This window comes from Mustela nigripes, chromosome 1, assembly GCF_022355385.1.
Source record: "Mustela nigripes isolate SB6536 chromosome 1, MUSNIG.SB6536, whole genome shotgun sequence".
NCBI lineage: Eukaryota > Metazoa > Chordata > Mammalia > Carnivora > Mustelidae > Mustela > Mustela nigripes.
Window position 1 is genome coordinate 48,853,138 of NC_081557.1, and position 24,418 is coordinate 48,877,555.

At 36.2% G+C, this 24,418-nt stretch overlaps 1 protein-coding gene across 2 annotated transcripts in view; it reads right to left on the reverse strand.

The window, feature by feature from the left end:
* The window catches only part of FCHSD2 (FCH and double SH3 domains 2), a 287,876-nt gene that overhangs the window by 58,921 nt on the left and 204,537 nt on the right, over positions 1-24,418 (reverse strand). For both annotated transcript variants that reach the window (XM_059410167.1, XM_059410160.1), the window contains exon 9: positions 8,282-8,404. In XM_059410167.1, coding sequence (XP_059266150.1) covers positions 8,282-8,404 — 123 coding nt within the window. The remainder of the gene's footprint in view (positions 1-8,281; positions 8,405-24,418) is intronic.

Here is a 24,418-nt window from a genome sequence, read left to right on the forward strand (position 1 = left end):
AATAAATAAAATCTTTTAAAAAATTTGCCTTTTTAAACTCAGCATGATTTCCTTGAAGTTCACTGCAACTGTTGCATGTATGAACAGTTTGTTCCTTTTTATTGCTGAATAGTATCCCACAGCATGGACATACCAAGTTCGTTTGATCCTTCATTCACCGAAGGTCATTTAAACAATTTCTAGTTTTTTGGCTATTATGAATAAAACTACTATGAACATTTGTGTGCAAGTGTCTGTGTGAAAACAAACTTTCATTTTCCCTGGGATATACATCCAATCTCTCTTTAAAGGTGTTACTGAGGTATAACCAACATACTACAAACTGCATATTTAAAGTAAAACTTGTAAGTTTTAACACAGCTGTATACCTGTGAAAACATCATCACACCAAGATAATAAATATATTTCTCACTATCAAAGGTTTCCTTACCTTCCTTATAATTCTTCCTTCCATTCCCTTCCTGCCCCCCTCTGTCATTCCTCATGACAACTGAGATAAAGCTTTAATACTTGTTATAGATGTATCTTTCAGCACCTAGCACAGTGACTTTGCCTAAAGTAGCATTTAATAAACAGATGTTTAAGAACACTGGTCTATCCAGTGTTCCAGTGCTGAGATTAAGTAAAAATAATATCCATATTGGGTGCCTGGGTGGCTCAGCCAGTTAAGCATCTGCCTTTGGCTCAGGTCATGACCCCAAGGTCCTGGGATTGAACCCTGATGTGGGCTCCCTGCTTGGCTGGGAGTCTGCTTGCTCCTCTCCCTCTGCCCTGCTCAGGCTTTCTGTCTCTCTCCTTCTCTCTCTCAAGTAAATAAACTCTTAAAAAAAAAAAAAAAAGGAATACCCACATTGCCAATGCCTTCCTTGTGTCATGCCTCTTTAGATATTTTTTTCCCTAATTACTCTTTCATTACTTCTAATACCACAAATATACTGTATATATGTATGTACTATGGCCCACTATAATATTTTACCCCTCCCTAAACATCTGGAAGCAATTTTTACTCCCTTAGGGCAATATCACCTCCTTTGAGAATGCATACTCTAGCATAAACCACCTTACTGAGTTTTACCATTCACTCTCTTTTTCCTTTCAAATATTATTACTACATATGAAATATCTCAAAATATTATTTTCTTGGGTATTTTTGATCTCTAAATGGCATCTTAGTGTTTGTATTCTTTTGTAACTTGCTTTTTTGTCAGCATCATATTTGTGAGTCTCATGCATTTTAATGCATGTACCTAGAGAGAGCTTTCAATTTTACTGTTGTGTGGTAATCCATTATTCAGCCTACTGTGGACAGCTGGATTCTAGCTTTTCCCAATCTTATAGAAGTTGTTATGAACATTTTTCCAAAAGTGGCCTGATACACATGTACAAGAGTTTCTCTAGGATAATTTCTTAGGAGTGGCACTGCTGGGCCATAAGCTGCATGCATCTTTAGATGAACGAGATAATGCCAAATGTTTACAACTGGATACAACACTCCGTACTCCCCAGGGCAGTCTATGATTTTGTTAGTCCATATTCTCAGCAATACTCATTCCTGTCTATATTTTTGTCAATCTTATAGGTATAAAATAGAATCCCATGGTGGTTTTAATTTCTATTTCTTTAATTAATAATGAAGATTAGCATCTCTATTAGTTTCCTAGAGCTGCCAGAACAAAGTATCACAGACTGGTTGGCTTAAACAGCAGATTTATTTCCTCCCGATTCTGGAAACTAGAAATCCAGAACCAAGATTAAGGAGTCAGCAAAACTGGTTTCTTCTGAGGATCTCTTTTTTTGATTTGTAGACGGCCATCTTTTTCTAGTGTCTTCACACAGTCTTCCGTTTGTGTCCTAATCTCCTCATATAAGGACACCAGTCACCTTGGATTGGAGCCCACTCATACGACTTCATTTTAACTTAATAACCTCTTTAAAGGTCCTATCTCCAAACAATCTGAAGTAATAGGGATTAGGACTTCACAACATGAATTTTAGGGGGATTACAATTCAGTCTGTAACAGCATTTTTTATATGGAACAGCTATTAATATATTTTATTCTGTGGAATGTATGTAGTATGATATATCTGCAGCTCACTCCTTTTTATAGACAAATAATATTCCATTGTATGGATATACAAAATTTTATATATCTAATCATCAGCTGATGGACATTTAAGTTTCAACTTATTGGTTATTATGAATAATGCTGTTTTCAACACCTATATATGATTTTTTGTTTTAATACCTGTTTTCAATTCTCTTGAAAGTGCTGAGTCATATGGTAACTCTAAGTTTCACTTTTGAGAAACTGTTTTCCACAGTGGCTGCACCATTTTATATTCCTATCAACAATGCTTGAGGATTATAATTTCTCCATATCCTTGCTAATGCTTGTTTGTTATTTTCTCTGTGTTTTTTTTTTTAATTATTAAAGCTACCCCAGTGGATAAAAAATGATATATCACTGTGGTTTTGATTTCCATTTCTCTAATGACTAATTATGTTAAACATCTTTTTATGTGCTTATTGGCCATTTGTGTGTGTGTGTGTGTGTGTGTGTGTGTGTATTTTTTAAAAAAGATTATTTGAGGGAGAGTGAGCAAGCAAGCAGGGGGAAGGGCAGAGCAAGAGGGAGAGAATCACAAGCAGACTCCCCACTTCATGTGAAGCCAAAGACAGGGCTCAGTCTCATGATCTGTAAGATCATGCATGACCTGAGCTGAAACCAAAAGCTGGATGCCCCTGTAGATCTTCTTTAGACAAATGTCTATTCAGGTCCTTTGCTCATTTTTAAGTTGGGTCATTTGTCTTTTTGTTGAGTTGTAACAGTTCTTTATATTTTCTAGATTTTAAAACCTTATTAGACAAATGATTGTAAATATTTTTAAATAATAAACAGTAAATAGTAATTATTATAAATAATTTTTCCCTCCCATGGGCTGTCCATTCCATATTCTTTTTTTTTTAAATTTTTTTAAAGATTTTATTGATTTATTTGTCAGAGACAGAGGGAGAGAGAGCGAGTGAGCACAGGCAGACAGAGAGGCAGGCAGAGGCAGAGGGAGAAGCAGGCTCCCCACCAAGCAAGGATCCCGACGCGGGACTCGATCCCAGGACCCCGGGACCATGACCCGAGCCGAAGGCAGCTGCCTAACCAACTGAGCCACCCAGGCGTCCCCCATATTCTTGATAATGTTCTTTGATACACAAAAGTTTTTACTTTGAAGAAGTCCACTTATCTCTTTTTTCCTTTGGTTGCTTGTGTTTTAATATTAAAACTAAAAACTTATTCCCAAATCTAAGGTCATAAAGATTATTACCTCTATGCTTTCTTCTATAGTTTTAGGTCATTGATTCATTTTAAGTTAATTTTTTTCCTTTCTTTAAGATTTTAATTAATTGTTTGACACAGAGAGAGAGAGTGCAAGCGAGTGCACAAGCAGGGGGAGTGGCAGAGAGAGAGGGAGAAGCAGAGCAGGGAACTTGAGGCAGGGCTCCATCCCAGGACCCTGGGATCATGACCTGAGCCTAAGGCAGATGTTTAACTGATTGAGCCACCCAGGTACCCTTTGAGTTAATTTTTGTATTTGGAATGAGGCAGGGGGTCAGCTTCACTCTTTGCATGTGGTTATCCTGTTGTCTCAGCACCTTTTGTTGAAAAGACTTTCTTCACTAAATGGCCTTGGAAACCTTGTTGAACATCAACTGGCCAACAGATGTTTGGGCTTATTTTGGGTTCTTGATTCTATTTCATTGGTCTCTATGTCTATCCTTTTGCCACACTATTTTGATTAATTTTGCAGTAAGCTTTGAAACTGGGAAGTGGGAGACCTTCAACTTTGTTTTGTTTTCAATGTTGTTTTTGGCTATTGAGGGTCCCTTAGAGTTCTACATGAGTCTCAGGGCTGGCTTTTCCATTCCTGCAAAAAAAAGGCTATTGAAAATTTGATAGGGAACGACTGAATGTGTAGAATGCTTTAGGGAATAATGCAATATTAGTAATATGAAATCTTTCAATTCATAAATATTTATTATTTCCATTTATTTAGGTCCTTTTTCATTTCTTTCAGCAATGTTTTATAGTTTCTCAATGTACAAGTCTTTCAATCCCTTATTTAAATTTATTTGTGGTATTTTATTCTTCAGATACTATCACAGTTGGAATTGTTTTCTTAATTTTCTTTTGGTTTATTCATTGATGGGAGTATAGAAACACAACTGATTTTTGTGTTTTGATCTTATACCTGTAACTTTTGCTGAATTCATTTATCAGCTCTAGTACTTTTTTTGTCATTTCTATAGTATTTTCTATTTATGTCATCTGCAAATACAGATAATTTTACTTCTTCCCTTTTAATTTGGATGTCTTTTTTTTTTTTTTTTTAAGATTTTACTCATTTATTTGAGAGAGAGGGAGTGCATGCTCAAGCAAGCACAAGCAGAGGAAAGAAGAGGGGCAGAGGGAGGAGAAATAGACTCCCTGCTGGGCATGGAGCCAGACGCAGGGCTCAATCCCAGACCTCACTATCATGACCTGAGCTAGTTAGATGATCAACCAACAAGCCAACTAGGTGCCCCATTTTTTTTTTCCTTGACTAACTGATCTGACTAGGACTTCCAGTACAGTGGGGAAAATGGGCATCTCTGTCTTGTTTCTTATCTCAGGAGGAAAAGCTTTCACATTTTTACCACTGAGCCCGATATTAACCACAGGGTTTTCATAAATCCCTTCTATCTGTTAAGGAAGTTCCCTTCTATTCCTAATTTGTGTTTTTATCATAAAAGAATGTTTAATTTTGTCAAATGTTTTTCTGTGTCTTTTTTTTCCCACTTTGTTTTTTGAGAGGATCATGTAGTTTTCCCCTTCATTTTATTACACTTACTTTTTTCTTAGCCTTCAAAGTGTTAAGAATGGCAATAATAGACAATTTAATTTCCAAAGAAATATAGAAAAACACTTCCATTTTCTGAATTGTTTAAAGAGCTATGTTACTAATTAGTAGGAGTTTTCTTTTCTTTTTTTTTTTTTTTAAGATTTTATTTATTAATTTGACAGAGAGAAATCACAAGTAGACAGAGAGGCAGCCAGAGAGAGAGAGGGAAGCAGGCTCTCTGCCGAGCAGAGAGCCCGATGCGGGACTCGATCCCAGGACTCTGAGATCATGACCCGAGCCGAAGGCAGTGGCCCAACCCACTGAGCCACCCAGGCGCCCCTAGTAGGAGTTTTCTTATGCAGATAGAAAGCAAGCACATGAATGAACTATAAAGACCAGCAGAACTATCTTGGAGTTACTATCCTAGAGAAAATATTTATGTCAACATCTGCTTCAGTTACATATACAAAGCATTTCATAAAATATTAAGGAGAAAAGCAAGCTTCATAAATAATTAAAATTAAAAAAAGCTCCTAGGGCCAGGTGTTTCCCTTCAGGGGATGAAAGATATAGAGAACACTGTAACAGCTACAGTGTGTCAATATGGATTACCCCCAAAGTATTTTTGAAAATACATACAGTTACAATTTAGATATGGTGGGGGAAGGGGGAATAAACTCCTTCCCCAAGAAGACAAAGTAATAATGGTAGAGGTTAAAACCTAGAGTTTCAAACTTCTCTCTGAGTTATCAGATCACTGTGTTTCTTTTAGCAGTATAGAATAGCATAACAAATTCTTTGTAACAGAAAAGCACATGGAATAAAATGGAGTTATGAGCCCTTCTGGTATTTGGAACAAAAGGGCTCATCTCCCCTAGTTACATCATTCTTACTTGCAATCTAAACAGAAGAGTATCTCATTTATTCCTTATCCCCTGGGAACAAAATGTTCATACAAGTGACTGAAGAGGAAAATGAAAGCTTATCTCTTTATGTGTCCAAATCAGTTTATACATTTTAAATTCATTTTCTGTGTAAATAATACAAGTTAGAGAGATAACATAGTATAGTAGCAGAGCAAAGAAAAATGCAACATGTGAGTGTGCAACCTCAGGCAGTCACATAAGTGTCCTGAGTCCATTTTCTGCGCTATATAATGGGCATCAGAGTACCAACCTCAAAGGATGTACTAAAAACTCCTAGAAAATTAAGTGCCGTGTAAAATATTAGTTATTTTTTAAGACTATACACTTACCAGCTTTACAAACTATATCCAATCTAACTCATTCTCAGAAAAAGAGATCTCAGACAGTTTTGTCAGAGGGCAATCTCTCTGATAAAATTAGAATGTAATAAAATAAAAAAAATTCTAATAAAATTAGAAATGAAAAATGTTACCCCACTACATACTCCCACTGAATGAAAACTGGGAAAACTCATTTCTTAAATAATTCATGGGTTAATAAGGGGGAAAAACATGTAGAAACAACAAACAGCCCTAAATAGTTTTAAATTACCTGAAAACAAGAAAGACTATAACAGGATCTAATACAAAACATGCCTGAAAAAAATAAGCACATAAGCTGCAATAAAGTAGAAGGAAATGATAAATAAAAAGGCAGAAATTAAAGAAATAAACAACATGGAGAAACAGAACAAAAGCTGACTCTTAAAAGAGATTAACAAAATAGACTGGTAAATCTGATCAACATGAGAGAAAGTACAAACTATTAGAAATGAAAAAGGAGACAACTGTAGAGGCGCACAAGTTTATACACAAATATACACCATCAAATTTGATAAATAAAATGGACGATTGTCGAGGAAAGAATAAGTTACTAAAAAGTGCTAAAAAAAGGAAAGGAAACTTTGAATGGACTAATGAATATAAAACATTTGGTCACTAGTCAAAAACCAACCACTCCATAAATGGAACAAAGCGAAGATGTTTTTATAGACTCTTTCCTCTAACATTATCTTATGGAAAATGTCAAATATACATAACATTAAAAGAAAAAGAACTGTATGGAAACACCTATATACCCACTACCTAGATTCTTCAATTGACAATTTTCTTTACTCTCTCTCTTTTCTTTAAAGACTTTATTTACTTATTTGAGAGAGAGAGAGAGAGCCTGCTCGCACACACAAGCAGGGGGAACAGCAGAAGGCGGGGCAGAGGGTGAGGGAGAAGCAAAGCAGACTCCCTGCTGAACAGGGAGCCCAGTGTGGTACTTGATCCCAGGAGTCTGGGACCAACACCTGAGCTGAAGGCAGACACTTAACTTTGAGTTGCACCAGTACCCCTAAGTAACATTTTTTTTACATTTCCTTTCACATAACTATCCATCTTTCTGCCCATCCTTCTTTCCATGCATCAATCCCTTTATGTCTTGTATTAGGTTCTGGAGAGTAAAAATAAAGGAAAATAGAAGTATGACAGGATTTCAAAGCACCAGACCAGTGATCTTTATATTTCCATATTAACTTTATATTTTGAATTTTTAAAAAAACAGAATTAGAGCTATGGTACACTGAAAACAAGAATATATACATAATGACGTGTTTAAGAAGAAGAGTTGATGACTCTTCTTAAGAAACACTGATTCTTTTCTAAACAATATCTTAAGGTATTAGCCAGTTCCTGCTTCCCCTGCCAAAAAAGAGGACCGAACTGGATCTTCAAAAATAGTCATTATAAGATGAATATATTTTTACAAATGCATGCATTCAGTCAGGAGATATTTGCTATGCATTTATCGGAATAAAAATAACATTATTAATCACAAGAACAATTTATTTTCAAAAGGATAGTTTTTCTGTTGCAAAAAATTTTAATCTATCAGATCCTAAGGGATTCAAACAATTTTGTTTGTTTTCTCTGCACACAGTGTGAACATGCCAGCAAACCTGCTAGATCTCAACACTTTTGAATAAAAAGATTACTATCAGAGTATGACAGTATATAAAAGGTAAGGTTAATTTAAAAAAAAAAGATTATTCACTTCTTTAATGATTATAAAATGTTACTTTTCCCTTTGTGCCCTTTTATTATTCTTTGAATTGAGACATGATCTTGTTGTCCCCGCATGAGTTGAGTGCATCCACAAATTATTTTGAGTGGAAGGTAAAACTCTTTAAATCATTTCTTCTCAAAAGCAACATACATGGCAGCAGACTCATGTCCTGATCTAACTTGCATCATTACCTCCCTTTTTTCCACGTTGTGCCAACTCATCAAGGAGAAGAGAACACCTTCCAACTTTGTTAGAAGGAATACTGTTTCCAAGAAATTTGCCCTTTAAAAGCATTCTTTTAATGTATTGGTACCTTCATTTTATTTATATATGAAACATTTTAGATTCTAAAATGGATAATACCACATATTACATTAAAGGTACCTTACCTTGCTGGAGGTTTCTAATAAAAACTGGAATGTGTTCTGCACAGCTTGGCATGTTTCTAGCTCAGTTCGACTGAAGGCTATTAAATAATCCTTCAGGTGATCATATACATTTCCATCAAGAGCCTGTAAAACAGTAAACAAAAGCCAAAAAATTATGACAAAGCTCTGATATGTAATACCTAGTGTTCACAAGGTAAATTCAGTTTAAAATCCATTAATAATGAGTGGGCAAAAGATAAAGATTATTATGAATGTGAACATGTAAACAGTAAACAATCACCTGGAAGAATGTTGAATCGTTCTAATGAATAGGAACTAAAAAAGAGAAAATTCAATATTGGTAAGGCTGTGGGAACAGAACAAGACTTGGAGACAAAGTGGCTAGGTTCTGATCTTCAGCTGTCTGTTTATAAACTTTGTCAACAACTGTTGTCACTTTATAATACAGTACATGTGGGAATTGAATGAAACAATGGATGTGAAAGGATCCAGGCATAGTGCCTGAAACAGAGTAGACAATGCAAACATTAATCTCCTCCATTTCTTAAGATTTCATTTATTTATTTGACAGAGAGGAAGCAAGAGAGTGCAAGCAGGGGGAGTGGCTGAGTGAGAGAGAGAAGCAGGGAGCCTGACATGGGGTTCCATCCCAGGACTGCAGGATCATGACCCGAGCTGAAGGGAGATACCTAACCTACTGAGCCACCCAGGCGCCCCTAATTTCCTCCATTGTTGGTAGGATTATAAATTAGTATATTCTTACTGTAGAGCAGTCATAGAAAAAAAAAACAATAGAAATCGTTTTTAAAAAGTGAATTGCAGGTAGTTTTGGGGAAGAAATACCAATGAAATGTCTCTGAGGAGTTTTAAATACTCTTTAAGCATTTAGAGTAGGACTCACTGAAATTAAAAAAAAAAACAAAAAACAAAGAAAACCCACCATCATGTATAATGACTAAAATATACATGGCAACAAAAACTCTGTTAACTATAGTTACAAAAGCATAAATAAATAATTTAATGTTAAAAAAAGTAGAACCAGTAGCATACATATTAGCAACAACTATGGGCAAAATCTATCTATCTATCATCATCATAATCACCATCATCATCTAAAAAGGTTCTGGACTCTTGCCGATCAATGGAGGTCTTCTTAAAAATCAAGGTAAAATTTGTACAATATAAAATCCACCATCTCAGCTATTTTAAAGTATACTATTCCTTTGCTTTTAGTACATCCACAATATTGTACAACTATCACTACTACCTAATTCCAGCACATCTGCACTGACCCAAAAGAAATCTCCCAATATCCATTGGGTGGTGACTGCCATGTCCCCCCATACCCCCACCTATGGCAACCACTAATCTTTCTATTTCTATGGATTCACCTATTCTAGACATTTAATATAAATAGAATCATAGAACATATGTCATTTTGTGCTTGCCTCTGTCATGTAGTATAATGTTTCCAAAGTTCATCATTGTATTAATAGTTCATTTCTTTTATGGCCAAATAATATTTCATTGTATGGATAAACCACATTCTGTTTGCTCCATTCATAGGCTTATGGTCATTTGGGTTGTTTTCACTTTTCGGCCATTATGGATAATGGTGCTATGAACCTTTATGTAGAAGTTTTTATTTGAACATCTGTTTCCAATTTTCTGGGGTATATGCCTACTTGTGGAATTGCTGGGTCCTATGGTAATTCCATGTCTAACTATTTGAGGAACTGCCAAACTTTTTTACAGTAGCTGCACCATTTTACATCCCCATTAGCAATGTATGAAGGTTCTAATTTCTCTAAATCTTCTCCAACACTTTTAATTTTCTGTTTCTTTTTAAAAAATTATTCAAGCCATCTTAGCAGTATCTCATTGTGGTTTTGACTTGCGTTTATCTAATGACTAATAATGTTAAGTATCTTTTCATGTGCTTATTGGCCATATCTTTATTGTCCTTGGAGAAATGTCTATTCAAGTCTTTCACTCATTTCTAATTGGGTTGTTTGTCTTTTTGTTGTGGAATTTTAATTGTACTTCATATATTTGGATACATATATTTTATGAGATGTATGACTTCCAAATATGTTCTATCCAAATATGTTCTATTTTGTGGGCTTTTTCACTTTCTCGATACTGTCCTTTGATGCACAAAAGTTCTTATTCTTATGAAGCCTAATTTAGCTATTTTTCTTTTGTTGCTTGTATTTTGGTATCACATCTAAGAATCCTCAATGGAGGTTTTATAGTAGATAAATTCTTTGTACATCTTATGTTTGGCTATTCTATTAAACTTTTACTCTAAAAACAGATTTTTTTTTTTAAAAGATTTTATTTATTTATTTGACAGAGAGAAATCACAAGTAGACGGAGAGGCAGGCAGAGAGAGAGAGAGGGAAGCAGGCTCCCTGCTGAGCAGAGAGCCCGATGTGGGGCTCGATCCCAGGACCCCGAGATCATGACTTGAGCCGAAGGCAGCGGCCTAACCCACTGAGCCACGCAGGCGCCCCTCTAAAAACAGATTTTTAAAAAGATTTATTTATTAGAGAGAGAGTGCAAGCGTGCATCCATGCGAGTGGGGGAAGGGTCAGAGGGAGAGAATATCCAAACAGACTACTTGGGCATGGGGCCCTATGCTGAGCATGGGGCCCTATGCGGGGCTTGATCCCACGACCCTGAGATTTTTGTGACCTGAGCCGAAACCTAAAGTTGGATGCTTAACTGACTGAGCCACCCAGGCGCCCCTATAAAACTAATTTTTTAAAAGATTATTTGAGAGACAGAGAGAATGAGAGAGCATGAGAAGGGACCGGTCAGAGGGAGAAACAGACTTCACACCAAGCAGGGAGCCTGATGTGGGACTCGATCCCAGGACTCCAGGATCATGACCTGAGCCAAAGGCAGTTGCTTAACCAACTGAGCCACTCAGGTACCCTATAAAAATGATTTTTTAAAAATACTCACATTCTATCCCCAAAGCAGAGTAATAGAGCTGCATGTTCTATAGCGCTTACACCACCAGATGGCACCATCAAGCACTTTAAATATAGGCTGTATAAATTCCTTAAAATTCCTTTCCATGAAGTTATGTAACAACCCCAGTGAGACTGCTGGTGTTGTCTGAATAAGAATTCCTAACTTAGGACATGCTTTTCATGAACTTGCTAAAAAAGAAATATATAAATTCTTCTAATATGGTTTTGTCTTAGAAATGCTCTTGGTAGGTGGTCTTAACTTCATATTTGCAGGAAACAAATGAGGCATTTTATTTAAACACAGCAAATAGGAAAAAAAAAACAAAAACAAAAACCCCACACAGCAAATGGCAATACAGGCATCATGAGCTCCTAGCCTCCGAATTTCTGATTCAGTAGGCTGGGATGGGGGTGGGGGACTGAGAATTTTTATTTTCTAACAACTGCTGTTAGTCTGGGGACCATACTGTGAGAATCGCTGGACTAAATAGTTACTTCAGCTGATTAGGTTGAGCATTTATGTAGACTTAGATCCTGGTGAGCCTGGAGGAGGAAGAGTGGCTAGAGCAGAGAAGTCTACCATCCTGAATAGGGTCAACAGCCCCAACACAGCAGGAGGGCAGATCAGCAGCTGTCTCTTCAACAGAATCATGCCAACATCAGAATTAGAGGCAGCATGCTGTAGCATGGGGAAGAACCTGAGTTCAGAAGTAAGTTGGATGGGGCACCTGGGTGGCTCAGTGGGTTAATCCTCTGCCTTCAGCTCGGGTCATGATCTCGGAGTCCTGGGATCGAGCCCCGCATCGGGCTCTCTACACAGCAGGGAGCCTGCCTCCCTCTCTCTCTCTCTGCCTACTTGTGATCTTTCTCTCTGTGACATGAAGAAAAAAAAAAAAAAAAAGAAGTTGGATGTGGGTTAGAAGGCCAGCACTGCTACTTCATTCCTCATTTGGATGGTTTTCTCATTTGTAATTAGAGTAAGTGGGAATACTATATACTCCATAAGGCACATTGTGAAGATTAAACAAAGGAAGTGGCACAATATTAATCTCCTTTCTTGCCTTCCTTCAAACTCTTCAGTGGATTGGTCATATATTAGTAACTCTTAAAGCTAGGTAATGTGTACATTGGAGTTATTATGTAACTCTTCATTGCAGTATACATTGGCTATTTTCCATAAAAAAAAATAAAGATTAAATATCAGATGTGGAAAAAAAGTGATGCCATAATTTTATTTTTTTTAAATTTTTTATTTTTTATAAACATATATTTTTATCCCCAGGGGTACAGGTCTGTGAATCGCCAGGTTTACACACTTCACAGCAGCCATAATTTTATTTTCAATGGCTCCCACTGTATTTTTTGAAAAGTCAAAATTCTTAACTGTTATCTATGGCCCTTTACAATCTAGTCCCAAACTACCTCTGTAAGCACCATCTCTCATCACTGTTGTCTGCATTGTACTCTACATCCCAACCACACTGAGCCATTTTAGAAAATGATATTTACTTTCATGTTTCCAATTAAGTTATTCTCTTGGCTTAGAAGATTCTCATCCCACCCCCCAACTTCTCTTCATTCAAATAGTGATAATGATGGCTGACACAGGCATCTAACATTTACTAATGACATTTGACCTACAGTAGGTGATCCCTGAGACGGAAGCTGAGTCCAAAATAGCCTATTCTTTACCTCCAAATGGCTATTCTTCCTACCAAATAAAGAAAGTCTATCTACAGTAGAAGAGATTTACACTAACTCACAAGGAAAAGCAGTGATGAGAAATTTGGCAGAGAGAAGCTGGGAATAGGGGGCAGACGGGAGGGACAGGGAGCGTCCTTGGATTGGGTAGTTTCTGAGTAAGCACCCCTTTGCCCCTTCTATGATTGGCTACGGGAGCCAACAAATTCTCACTTTGGTCAAGCTACTTTGAGTTGTCTCTGTTATTTGCAATTAAGAGACTCCTCATTAAAGGGCAATGAATAATAACTGTAGCTTGTATTGGCCATACTATCTAAATTATTTCTTTTGAAAGTCGTAAGAAAAACTTTGATTCATCTAGGCAATTAACTACAAGTAATAACTAAATAGCTTGTCCTATATTCCTAGTTCTCTTCAATTAAACAAAAATAGAAGTTTGAAGTAGATAATTTTTATTACCGAATCAGAAATACATTCCAAAAGGAACATGTATTTCTTTTTTTTTTAGATTTTATTTATGTATTTGAGAAAGAGTGCAACACAAGCATGAGCAGGGGCAAAAGAGAGGGAAAGGGAGAAGCAGACTTCCTGCCGGGCTGACGCAGGGCTCCCTCCCAGGATCCTGAGATCATGCCCTGAGCCAAAGTCAGAGGCTTAACATGGACTGAACCACCCAAGTGCCCAGCTATACATGTATTTCTTGAAAACTCAAAGTTAAGAACTACTCAAAGCTTTCAATAAATGGCAAATGTGTCACAACGAGGGCATGCATGGTGAAGATGCATCCGAACCCTGTCTAACATTTAATGAGCAAGGCACAAGAATGTTCTAAGTACACTTGTTTGGTCATTTTCAAATAAGCACACGTGCACAATCTTCGATTAATACAGAGAGTCGTATGAAGAGTCACAAATTTTGTAATGGTAATTACAATGATAAAGTAGAATTCACGTATTTTCTCAGAAATGGCAGGAGAGGCATTCTTTGGGGTTTATACAAATATGAATTAATCTGGCAGAATGAGCTCCTTAGTCGTCTCCACTATGCAAAAATTTGGTAGGTTACCCAACCAAATATGTATTTTAAATCTAGTCAAAGTTCAAAAAAACTATTTGATACAAATTGCTAAGGGAAGAAGTCTGTAATGTCTCACTTGAGAAACCACAGGCCTTTGATCAGCAACATGTTTTAATGGTCTAGCAGTTTTTTAACTTAAAATCCTGAATTTGAATGCCTTTAAGCAGCCATGTTCCTTTCTGTTACCAAAAGACATGTTCCTTATACATTATTATCCCTCTCCTCTTTACTCATTTGACTGATTTGATCTCTAAAATCAGTCATATTAGTAGATACAATTCAAAATAGTAAATAAATAAATAAATAAATAAATAGTTGGGATATCTTGAAAGAAAAAATCAGAAATTTAAAATACAAGGATGTTCTGCTGAACTTTATTTAAAAAAAAATTTTTTTTTTTTAAACAAGGAAGTATAAATTTCCTGGAACCTGAAGAGGAAAATTATGCTGAATTAGGAGTTAGGAGAAAGAAAATGTGTCATTTTTCTAAGCATTTCATGCAATGTTCCCTTACAGTGAGAACTTTAAACAGTGGCCTCCTTATTTAGATCCAGGAAGGGCACAGATTCTCTAGTCATACAGTTATGTTGAAATCTCCTGAATTTCCTTAATGCAGCCTAGAAAAGCAAATTCTTCTAAGAGCAATGGGCATTCTGAAATAGTCTCTGATAATAGTCAAGGATATAAATACCAAGAAGATGATAAATATAAACTCTCCTAAAATTAAATCATGGAATTTTATAGTCCTCTTTTGCTGATGGAAGAGAACAATGACTGCCGCCTGCATTTGTTTATATTTCTGAGAAGACCCCAGTGACACATAACCAGAATCAGAGCAAGTAGATTTTTATAAATTTAGAGAGATTGAAGAAGTCATGGGAATGAAAGGTGCAGCACAGGGAATATAGTCAATGATCTTATAATAATGTTGCATGATGACATATAGCAGCTACACTTGTGGTGAGTGTGGCAGTTGGCTGATCACTATGTTGTACACCTGGAAACAATGAAACACTGTGTGTCAACTATACTTCAATAAAAAAATTTTTAAAAAATTAAAAAAGACAAAAACAAGTGCTGGGTTGCATCTGTATCCTTGTAAATATTTTAACGCATGGATGAATACGACAATTGATGTAAAGCAAAGTAATACTCAGGTGTAAAACTGAGTAAAGTAAAACTAGAAACAGATCACCCAGGTTGTTTTGTTTAAAAGCCCTGAGTTATTTCAGGTTCTGTGAAAGAGGAAACAAATAAGAAAGCTCCCGTCTGTGAATTAACGAAACTCCAGGAAAGAAAAATTCAGTACTGCTTTTCTCTAATATTTGTGTTGTCCTGTTGAGTTATTTACTAGCAAGCATAACTGGTGGTGTGTGCTAAAACCATCTCGATATTTAGGTTGCAATGTGAAAGCAGCATGGTTGAACAGAAAGCTTTGAGCCATATACACTTGCATTCAAATTCAGCTTTACCGCTTACTAAAAATACTACTGCAGGAAAACACCGAGCTTTAAATTCCCGAGCTTTATTTTTTTTTTTAAAGGTTTTTATTTATTTGACAGATCACAAGTAGGCAGAGAGGCAGGCAGAGAGAGAGAGAGAGAGGAGGAGGCAGGCTCCCTGCTGAGCAGAGAGCCCGATGCGGGGCTCGATCCCAGGACCCTGGGATCATGACCTGAGCTGAAGGCAGAGGCTTTAACCACTGAGCCACCCAGGCGCCCCAATTCCTGAGCTTTAAATTCCTGACCTGGAGTCAAAAGAATATAGTGCCTGTAAGACATGGATATTAAAATAATAAAGCTTAACCATTTCTATGTTCTACCCAAGATTTTCATTTATTTCCTTCATAGGACCTATCGTAGGGATTTTTGTGATGGACTTGGTTTTCAGTTTTGATTCTATTAAATAAACAGTATAACCTCTCTGGACCTCAGTTTCCCCATTTCAAAAATAGAGATGATAACAGTATCTCCTCATGAGATCTGTAAAATAGGCATTTTCAAGCATAACATTCTAATTCCCTTGACATTTCTTTTATTATGTATTTTTTGGAGTTATTTCATAGTGGCTACTTGGAAACTACAATTAACATCTTAATTTAAAGCAAACTGGATTAATGTAAACTTAATTCCAACAGCATACAAACGCTGGTCCTACAAAGCTCTATTCTCTCCCTCCTCTGTGCCATTACTGTCCTACAAGTATATCTTCACATGTTATAAGTCCATTGACAACATTTTATGATTACTCCTTTATGTGTTATCTTTTTTTTAAACGACTTTATTCTTTTTTTTTTTTATTAAAGATTTTATTTATTGATTTGACAGACAGAGATCACAAGTAGGCAGAGAAGCAGGCAGAGAGAGAGGAGGAAGCAGGATCCCTGCTGAGCAGAGAGCCCGATGCAGGGCTTGATCCCAGGACCCTGGGATGATGACCTGAGTCGAAGGCAGAAGCTTTAACCCACTGAGCCACCCAGGCGCCCCTATGTGTTATCTTTTAAATCAGACTTTAAATATACAATTTCTTTCTCGGACTGGCTAATCTCAACTGTCTGACCTTAAATTCATGGATTTTTCCTTCTGCAGCTCACCTTTGCTGCTGAACCCTTCTAGTGTATTTTTATTTCAGTTATTGTACTTTTTTTTTTAAAATTTTTTATTTTTTATAAACATATATTTTTATCCCCAGGGGTACAGGTCTGTGAATTACCAGGTTTACACACTTCACAGCACTCACCATAGCACATACCCTCCCCAATGTCCATAATCCCACCCCGTTCTCCCAAACCCCCTCCCCCCAGCAACCCTCAGTTTGTTTTGTGAGATTAAGAGTCACTTATGGTTTGTCTCAGTTATTGTACTTTTTAACACCAGAATTTCTATTTGGTTTCTTGTTATAATTTATCTTTTTTGATATTCTCTCTTTGTTGGGACATTATTCTCATAATTTCCTTTAGTTCTTCAGCTTTATGGTTTCCTTTTGCTCTTTATACATATTAAAGAGTTGATTTAAAATCTTTTTCTAGAAAGTCCAATGTATGTGCTTCTTTGGGGTCAGTTTCTATTGACTCCTTTTAGTCCTCTGTAAGGGCTGTACTTTCCTGTTTCTTTGCACATTTCATAATTTTTAAAGAACTGGACATTCAACGTAATGTAATATGGCAATTCTGGAAATCCCCAGGATTTACTGTTGCTGCGGTTTATTTTTAAAGATTTTATTTGTTAGAGAAAGAGAGCAAATACAAGTGGGGGGACAGGCAGAGGGACAAGCAGACTCCCTGTGAGTATGGAGTCTAACACAGGGCTCAATCCCAGGACCTGGAGATCATCATGGGAGCTGAAATCAAGAGTTGGACACTTAACTGACTGAACCACCAGGTGCTCCTGCTGTCTGTTTAGTGGCCATGTTTCTATCTCAGTGTTTCAGGGAATCCAGAATTTTGCAAAAAGCTTCATAGACTCCACAAATACTTAATTTGGAAGTTTTAATATACATCATTTTGACCATTTTTTAATATACATGAACAGATATTTAAGTCCATCAGCCATCCATTATTTTCCATGTTACTCTACTGTTAACCATTAATCTTCATTTCTAACAAACGCACTAAAATCAACAATCAAGTAAAATGTGATAAAGGTGAGTGACATACCCGGGCAAACTTAAAGCAGCATATGACAAGAGATTCCAGTCAAGATCTACTGTCTTGAATATACTGCTTTAGGGAATCTCTTGCCCCTGTTCTTATCCCAGTAGCCCCAAATCTCTTTTGTTCCTCACATATACTATAGACAAAACTACAGTAGTTTTCCTTAAAGTGAAAGCAGAGGATTTAATCACACAATCCTCACAGTTCACAGATTCTTTGTGAATAGAATCTTTGTTTTCATTTTAATAAATAATTTTTAAATGATATAATTTAATCCAGTAACATGACTGATTACCTTTAACTAGGGAATTGCCATGGGGTTTCTGTGCTTATGCTTATGATCAATATGTCAAGCAGTTTTACTCCAATGGTCCTAGGTTAATGACAACAGATCTTAAAATGACTTTGAACTTAAAATGTAAATGATATAGTTGCAACACGTGGAGGTCAAATGACATCAGTGAATGCTTTACTAACAAAGCAAAAAAGGGTGATGTGAGAAAAAGAGTCATTATAGGCATATGGTAGAACAGGCACTGCGAATTCCAAACAACTTGGAAGATAGTATCATAATTTATGTTTCAAGGGGCAATTTAGGTTCTACTAATCTTTATCAGTTATCACATTTAATTATTTTGTCAGTTTGAGTTTTATTGATTTATAGATTTGCATTTAAATGGTAACTGTTCTGGTTTTATATTTATGCAAAAACTGTAAGCATAAGTTTTTAGCTAGAAGCAAGAACTGGAGGGTCAAAAGGCCTGATGGAGGAAATCAAAAGACTTCTGGAAGAAAATACTACAGAAGTTCAGCTCTTTAGGTATATAAACCAGAAAAATATAGATATCAGAGACTATATATGACTTCTACAAACGTAAGAACTTTTGGCATCCCAATTTAGATCTAGAATTTCCTCATGTTGATCTTTTGGCTATGTTATTTTAAGTGGCATTTTTTGTGTGTACTTATGATATGAAAGTATTGAAATGCCAAAAAGTATTTAGCATGAAGAACATAAAGCTTTAGTTTTAGTTCAGGAGGCAATATCCCTGATGCAGGCTATACAAACACTCTTCACTTCAAAATTTGGGGAGAGTTAATACATATTTTTTGGATATATGGGACCATTAATGGAAAGGAAACAGTGTGATGGCCTTAGATGTTTCCATTGCTCCCCTCAAAACACACTTGGTGACTATAGCAAACACAGTCTGATCTTTACAGCCCCAAGACAGCCTCTGACTGGAGAATCTTAGATATATGGTATACTCACATGAGACAGCTAAATTTCTTTGCACCTGACTTTTCTATGCAATGTGGAATATTATGACAAAAAGGAACCTGTGATAAGCATAATAAGTGATCATTCAAAAGTTCAATTCAATAAAATATTTATTGAGAACCTACTGTGTGCCAAGAATTATGCCAAGGGTTGAGTCTGTTCATATGTGGTGTATTTGAACACATAATCATGAAGAACGTGGCCAAGTGTTAGGGACGAGCATGTAATTGGTAATTTTAATTATACAAGGTGCTTCTTAGAAGAGAACCATCTTGACAGGTAGAGAGGTTTAAGGAAGATTTTCTGGAGGAAATGATGCCTGAATGTATTTGAAAGTCCTTAAGAATTACATTTGTCACAATTTTTATTAAGAGAACAGTTCAGTTCTTAACTATTAAAACCAATACTTATCAAAGTTTGCCAAAGACTAATTTATTATTTTGATTATGTGTTTTCCTAATTAAACAATTCAGGTTTTAAAATGATCTTTGAGTTACACTAAAAGCAGATTTAAGATTCCAAATATTTTCTAAAAATGAAAGGGTAAGAGCCACACAAATTAGATCTTTACATGTACTGAAAGTGGCCTTTGAGCTAAACAGGCAAAGCAGGATATGTTCAAATTTTAATACAGTAGCAAAATTGTACTTTTGGGGGCATGCAGTTATTCAGAACATCAAAGCTTTCAAGTACAGAGTCTATGAAGAAAGAATTTGGCTTTTCTTTTTATAAACACTCACATGTCCATACTGAATTCAATTCCAGCAAGAACCTCTGCTGTGCTCAGCAGTATTTGCATCACAGAAAAAACATTAGCTGAGGACATTCAGGAAGGAAGGAAGGAAGGTCAAGAAAGACAGGATTCATTTCTTAGCAGCAATGACAAAAATTTCCTTTCTTAAAAAGTAACAACTAAACATATTTCTCCCCATTTAGTAAGATTGTAGTTATAACAGATTGTGCCTCAAACACTTTCTAAGTAATGGATTTAAGATTATAAGAGAAAAATTAAGTTTCTACTTCTTTATTCTAAAGTTTAATATTTAAAATTATAACTTAATTTTCTTTTTAAAAAAATGACTTATTTTAGAGAGAGCATGCATACACATGAGTGAAGGAGGGGGAAAGGGGAAAGGAGAGGGAGGAAATCTCAGGCAGACTACCTGCTGAGTGTGGAGCCTGATGACATGGGGCTCAATCTCATGACCTTAAGATCATGACCTGAGCCCAAACCAGGAGTCACCCACCTAACTGACGGAGTCACCCAGGAACCCCAAACTTGAATTTTCTTTAAAGAGTCGTGGAGGTTTATTCAGATTTTAAAAGCTGCCTATTTGGTGAAAACATTCCAGATTCTCTGTTAGATTTTGGTCTTTTAGAGAAAACTCCCTGGTTTACAGGAAATCTACGAGAATGGTGGGTGACTCTTTCTGTAAACAAGCAGTGAAGTCCCAAGGCGCTTCTTCGACATCTGTGGATTGCTCAGACTGTCTCCTCTGGCAAGAGCTCCCAGTGTTTTGTGTGACAGTGCTACGTATAAAGTGCAAACAAAGCCAAATTGAAAAGGCATTTATAGCCTAACACAGCTGATTCTTGGCTCTAATTTTACAGAAGCAGGACAAATAAATTTTAGCCCTAAGTGGGAATCAGTTTTTCCATCATCCTTACTCTTTTAAACTTCTCTTTACCAACATTCTAAGATCTGAAGATCTCACAACAGTATTTAAGCAAAATGAAACTTTGTGATGTGTATGCATTCTATCACAAAAGCACCACATTTCTGATACTGAAAGGCCTTTTATAAAGCATGTTAGTATTTCAGTTTATATGAACAAATCTGTAATAGTGTTAGCATGATGTGTGGCAAGTAATAAATAGTTAATAAATGAGGTTAGTTTTATATTTTTATTCTCCTTCAAGGGAACAGAGGCCTTGGGGATCTTGTTCTCTATTGTTTCTCCAGGAAATGGCACATAGAAAACACCTAGTAAATATGTTAAATTATAAATGAACGAATGCTCTGAAATAAAAATGTCTCCTACCAGTACTGTATCTCTCATGTCTAAAATAGCACCTAATAGGATATAAGTATATAATAAATTACACTGGATGTCAGTTTGCTTGGTATAAAATATAAGCTCCAACACTGTTAATTTATCATTACTATCTTCAGCATTCACTATCTCGTTCCTTTAATGAGCTATCCTTTTTCTTCAGTTTGTAATTGGTCAGAAGAGTGGTTTAAATAGTATAAAATTTAAATGTTCAACTTACTAGCAAGAAAAAATGAAAATATTTAATTAAGAATATTATAGATTCATCCAAATTGTTGCTTATACAGTTATGTTTAATTATCTATAAAATACAGTTTTGATAAGGGTACAAGGAAATAGGTACTTTCATCCACTGTTTTTAGGAATATAAAAATGATACAATCTTTCTGGAAGGTAATCAGTCTATATGCAAAGAATTAACAAATTTTTGTTTTTGATCAGGGAATTAAGTTATGAGAAGGTATCTTAAGGAAGTTATCAAAGAGGTGTACAAAATGTGTATAAAAGAATCCTTACTACAGATTTATGAAAGCAGACAAAACAGGACAGGAAAATTTATGGCATATTAATAAAATATTATGTGGTCATTAAAACTACATCTTTGAGTATTATTTAATTATTTATTTAGATTTATTTATTTATTTATTTGAGAGAGAGAACACGAGCAGGGCAAGTGGCAGAGGGAGAGAGGAAGGGGAGGCAGGAAGCCAACTCCCCATTTAAAGTTGGGAGCCTGAGGGCGACCCTTCTGATCACAGACTCCAAGATTATGACCTGAGCTGAAAGCAAGAGTTGGGTGCTTAACTGACTGAGGTACCCAGGTGACCCTTAAGTAATATTTAAAGACAGGAATAGTTGGGGTGCCTGGTGGCTCAGTGAGTGAAGTCTCTGCCTTCAGCTCAGGTCATGATCCCAGGGTCCTGGGATCAAGCTCACAGGCTCCCTGCTCAGTGGGGAGCCTGTTTCTTCTTCGCCCTTTCCCCCTACTTGTGCTCTTTCTCTCCCTCTCTCTTTCTCAAATTTTAAAAAATCTTAAAAAAAAAAAAAAAAGAAGGTCTGCCAGCTTTTAATGTAACTTTGAACACTTTGTCAGTAGGAATCCAAAAAACACTATAAACTTACTTAAACCTCATGGCTAAAAAATACAAAGTTACAGATAAAGTTTATAAATTCCTGATAGATTTTTGGTTACATTTTTAATAAATCAATCACTAAAATATCTGTTACTTGGATTTCACCAAAAGTATTTTTAAAAGAGTATACATGTAGAAAATTAATAGAAATATTTCACTTCCAAAATTATTTTTAATCATAAGTCACTAAGTTAAAGCATATGAGCTATAATATATAATTTAGGTAGGGCCTTATTTTATAAATGCACAATGGGAATACCCAGTAAGGCAATTAGTAGGTTATGTAAGTATGACTATAATCTTCTAACAGTGACAACTGTTTCTCATTGTGCCATTCTTTGTGCTTACTCCCCCATTAAACAACAGAGTTTTATATTCTTTTGATTTCCATGGCATCTCCTTCAGTCCTGTAATCCTTCTGTTTCTTTAAATATCATTTCCCTTACCAGGATTCTTGATTATTACTAACATTTCTCACTAGTATTACTGAACAAGCCTTTTTGTTCTCTCTGCCTCTATCTTGTCCACTCCAGACTTACCTCCTTGAATCAGTATTTTTTTCAGCATACTACAAGGGCAGTACTTTTAACCAAAAAACAGTGGCAGAGGGGATGAAAGTAAAGAGATAAATTCTAGATATCTCAGGGTTTGATAACTAGGATACAGAAGGAATATAAGAAAAAAGATGTGGGGGCCCCAGTCAGTTAAGCACTGTCTCTGGCTCAGGTCATGATCTCAGGGTCTGGGATGGAGCTCCGACTTCATTCAGCAAAGAGTCTACTTCTCTCTCTCCCTTTGCCCTTCCCCTCGCCTGTGCTCTCCCCCTCTCTCAAATAAATGAATAAAATCTTAAAAAAAAAAAAAAAAGAAAGAAATGATGACACCTGGTGTCTGGTCAAAGGAATTGGTAAACAGTGATATTATTACTGAGATGAAGAATAACTTAAGCACCTGAATATCTGGGTCTGGAAATCAAAAGAAGAGTTTGGGCTGGAAATGAAGACTGCAAACATTTATCTAATAAAACTGAATGCCTACTATGTGCAAGATATAGAATACATAGTAGATGTGGGTCATATGGTAATGAACAAACTAATGTTCTTTATAGTCTTGTTTTTTGAGAATCACTTATTTAAAGATGGGAGCTGAAATAACTAGGAATAATTATGACTAAAGAGTGCTTTCAGGGAAAAATAAGAGTGCCAAGGAAAGAATATTGATGAGACAACACAAGCTGAGCTCAGTTATCAGTTCTACTAAGAGCAGCCAGAAATGGAAGAAACCAGTAGAAGTATGGTTCTACCAAACCCAAGAAAAGGGGAGTGGCCTTTATGTGGTCATTAAAACAAACATCAAACACTGCTGGGACATAAAGAATAATAAAGACTAAGGCAACAAAGGAGTTATTACTGACCTTGGTAAGAACAATTTTAATTTCATAGTGGCAGTGGAAGCTAGACTGTAACAGCCTTAGTAGTGAGTGGCAAGTGAGATCACAGATAATTTCAAAAAGTCGTTCTGTGTGTGTGTGTGTGTTCAAAACTCCAAGGACAATAAGCTCAGACGGAGGGGTGTATAACCGGAAGTTTAAGAAAGAGTTCATCCCTAGCTTACAGAAAAAGGATTCAGCAAAAAAGAGACAATCTCCAATCTCATTTTAGGGATATAACCTTGGTACCAAACTAGAAAAAGGAATTAAAGATTAATTTTACTTATATACATGTATAATGTGGCAATAGGCATTTTTTTTTAAAGATTTATTTATTTGAATGAGAGAAAATGAGAGACAGAGCACAAGTCAAGGAGGATTGTAGCAGGAGAAGCAGATTCCCTACGGAGCAGGGAGCCAGATGCAGAGCTCCTTCCCAGGACCCTGGGCTCATGACCTGAGCCACAGGCACATGCTTAACTGACTGAGCAACCTAGGTGCCCTGTCAATGGTTATCATTAAAGTACAACATGATTAAGTAGGATTCATTCCCCAAATTAAAGGAACCTAAACACTAGAAAATATACTGATGTATTCCACCACACTTTTTAAAAAGAATTTATTTATTTGAGAGACAGAGAAATAGTGACAGAGATGGCAAGACAGAGCATGAGCAGGAAGAAGAGGGAGAGAAGACTCCCTGCTGAGCAGGGAGCCCAAAGTGGGGCTCAATCCTAGGACCCCTGGGATCATGACCTGAGGCGAAAGCAGACTGGCTGGCTTAACTGACTGTGCCACCCAGGCGCTCCTGCATTTCACTATATATAT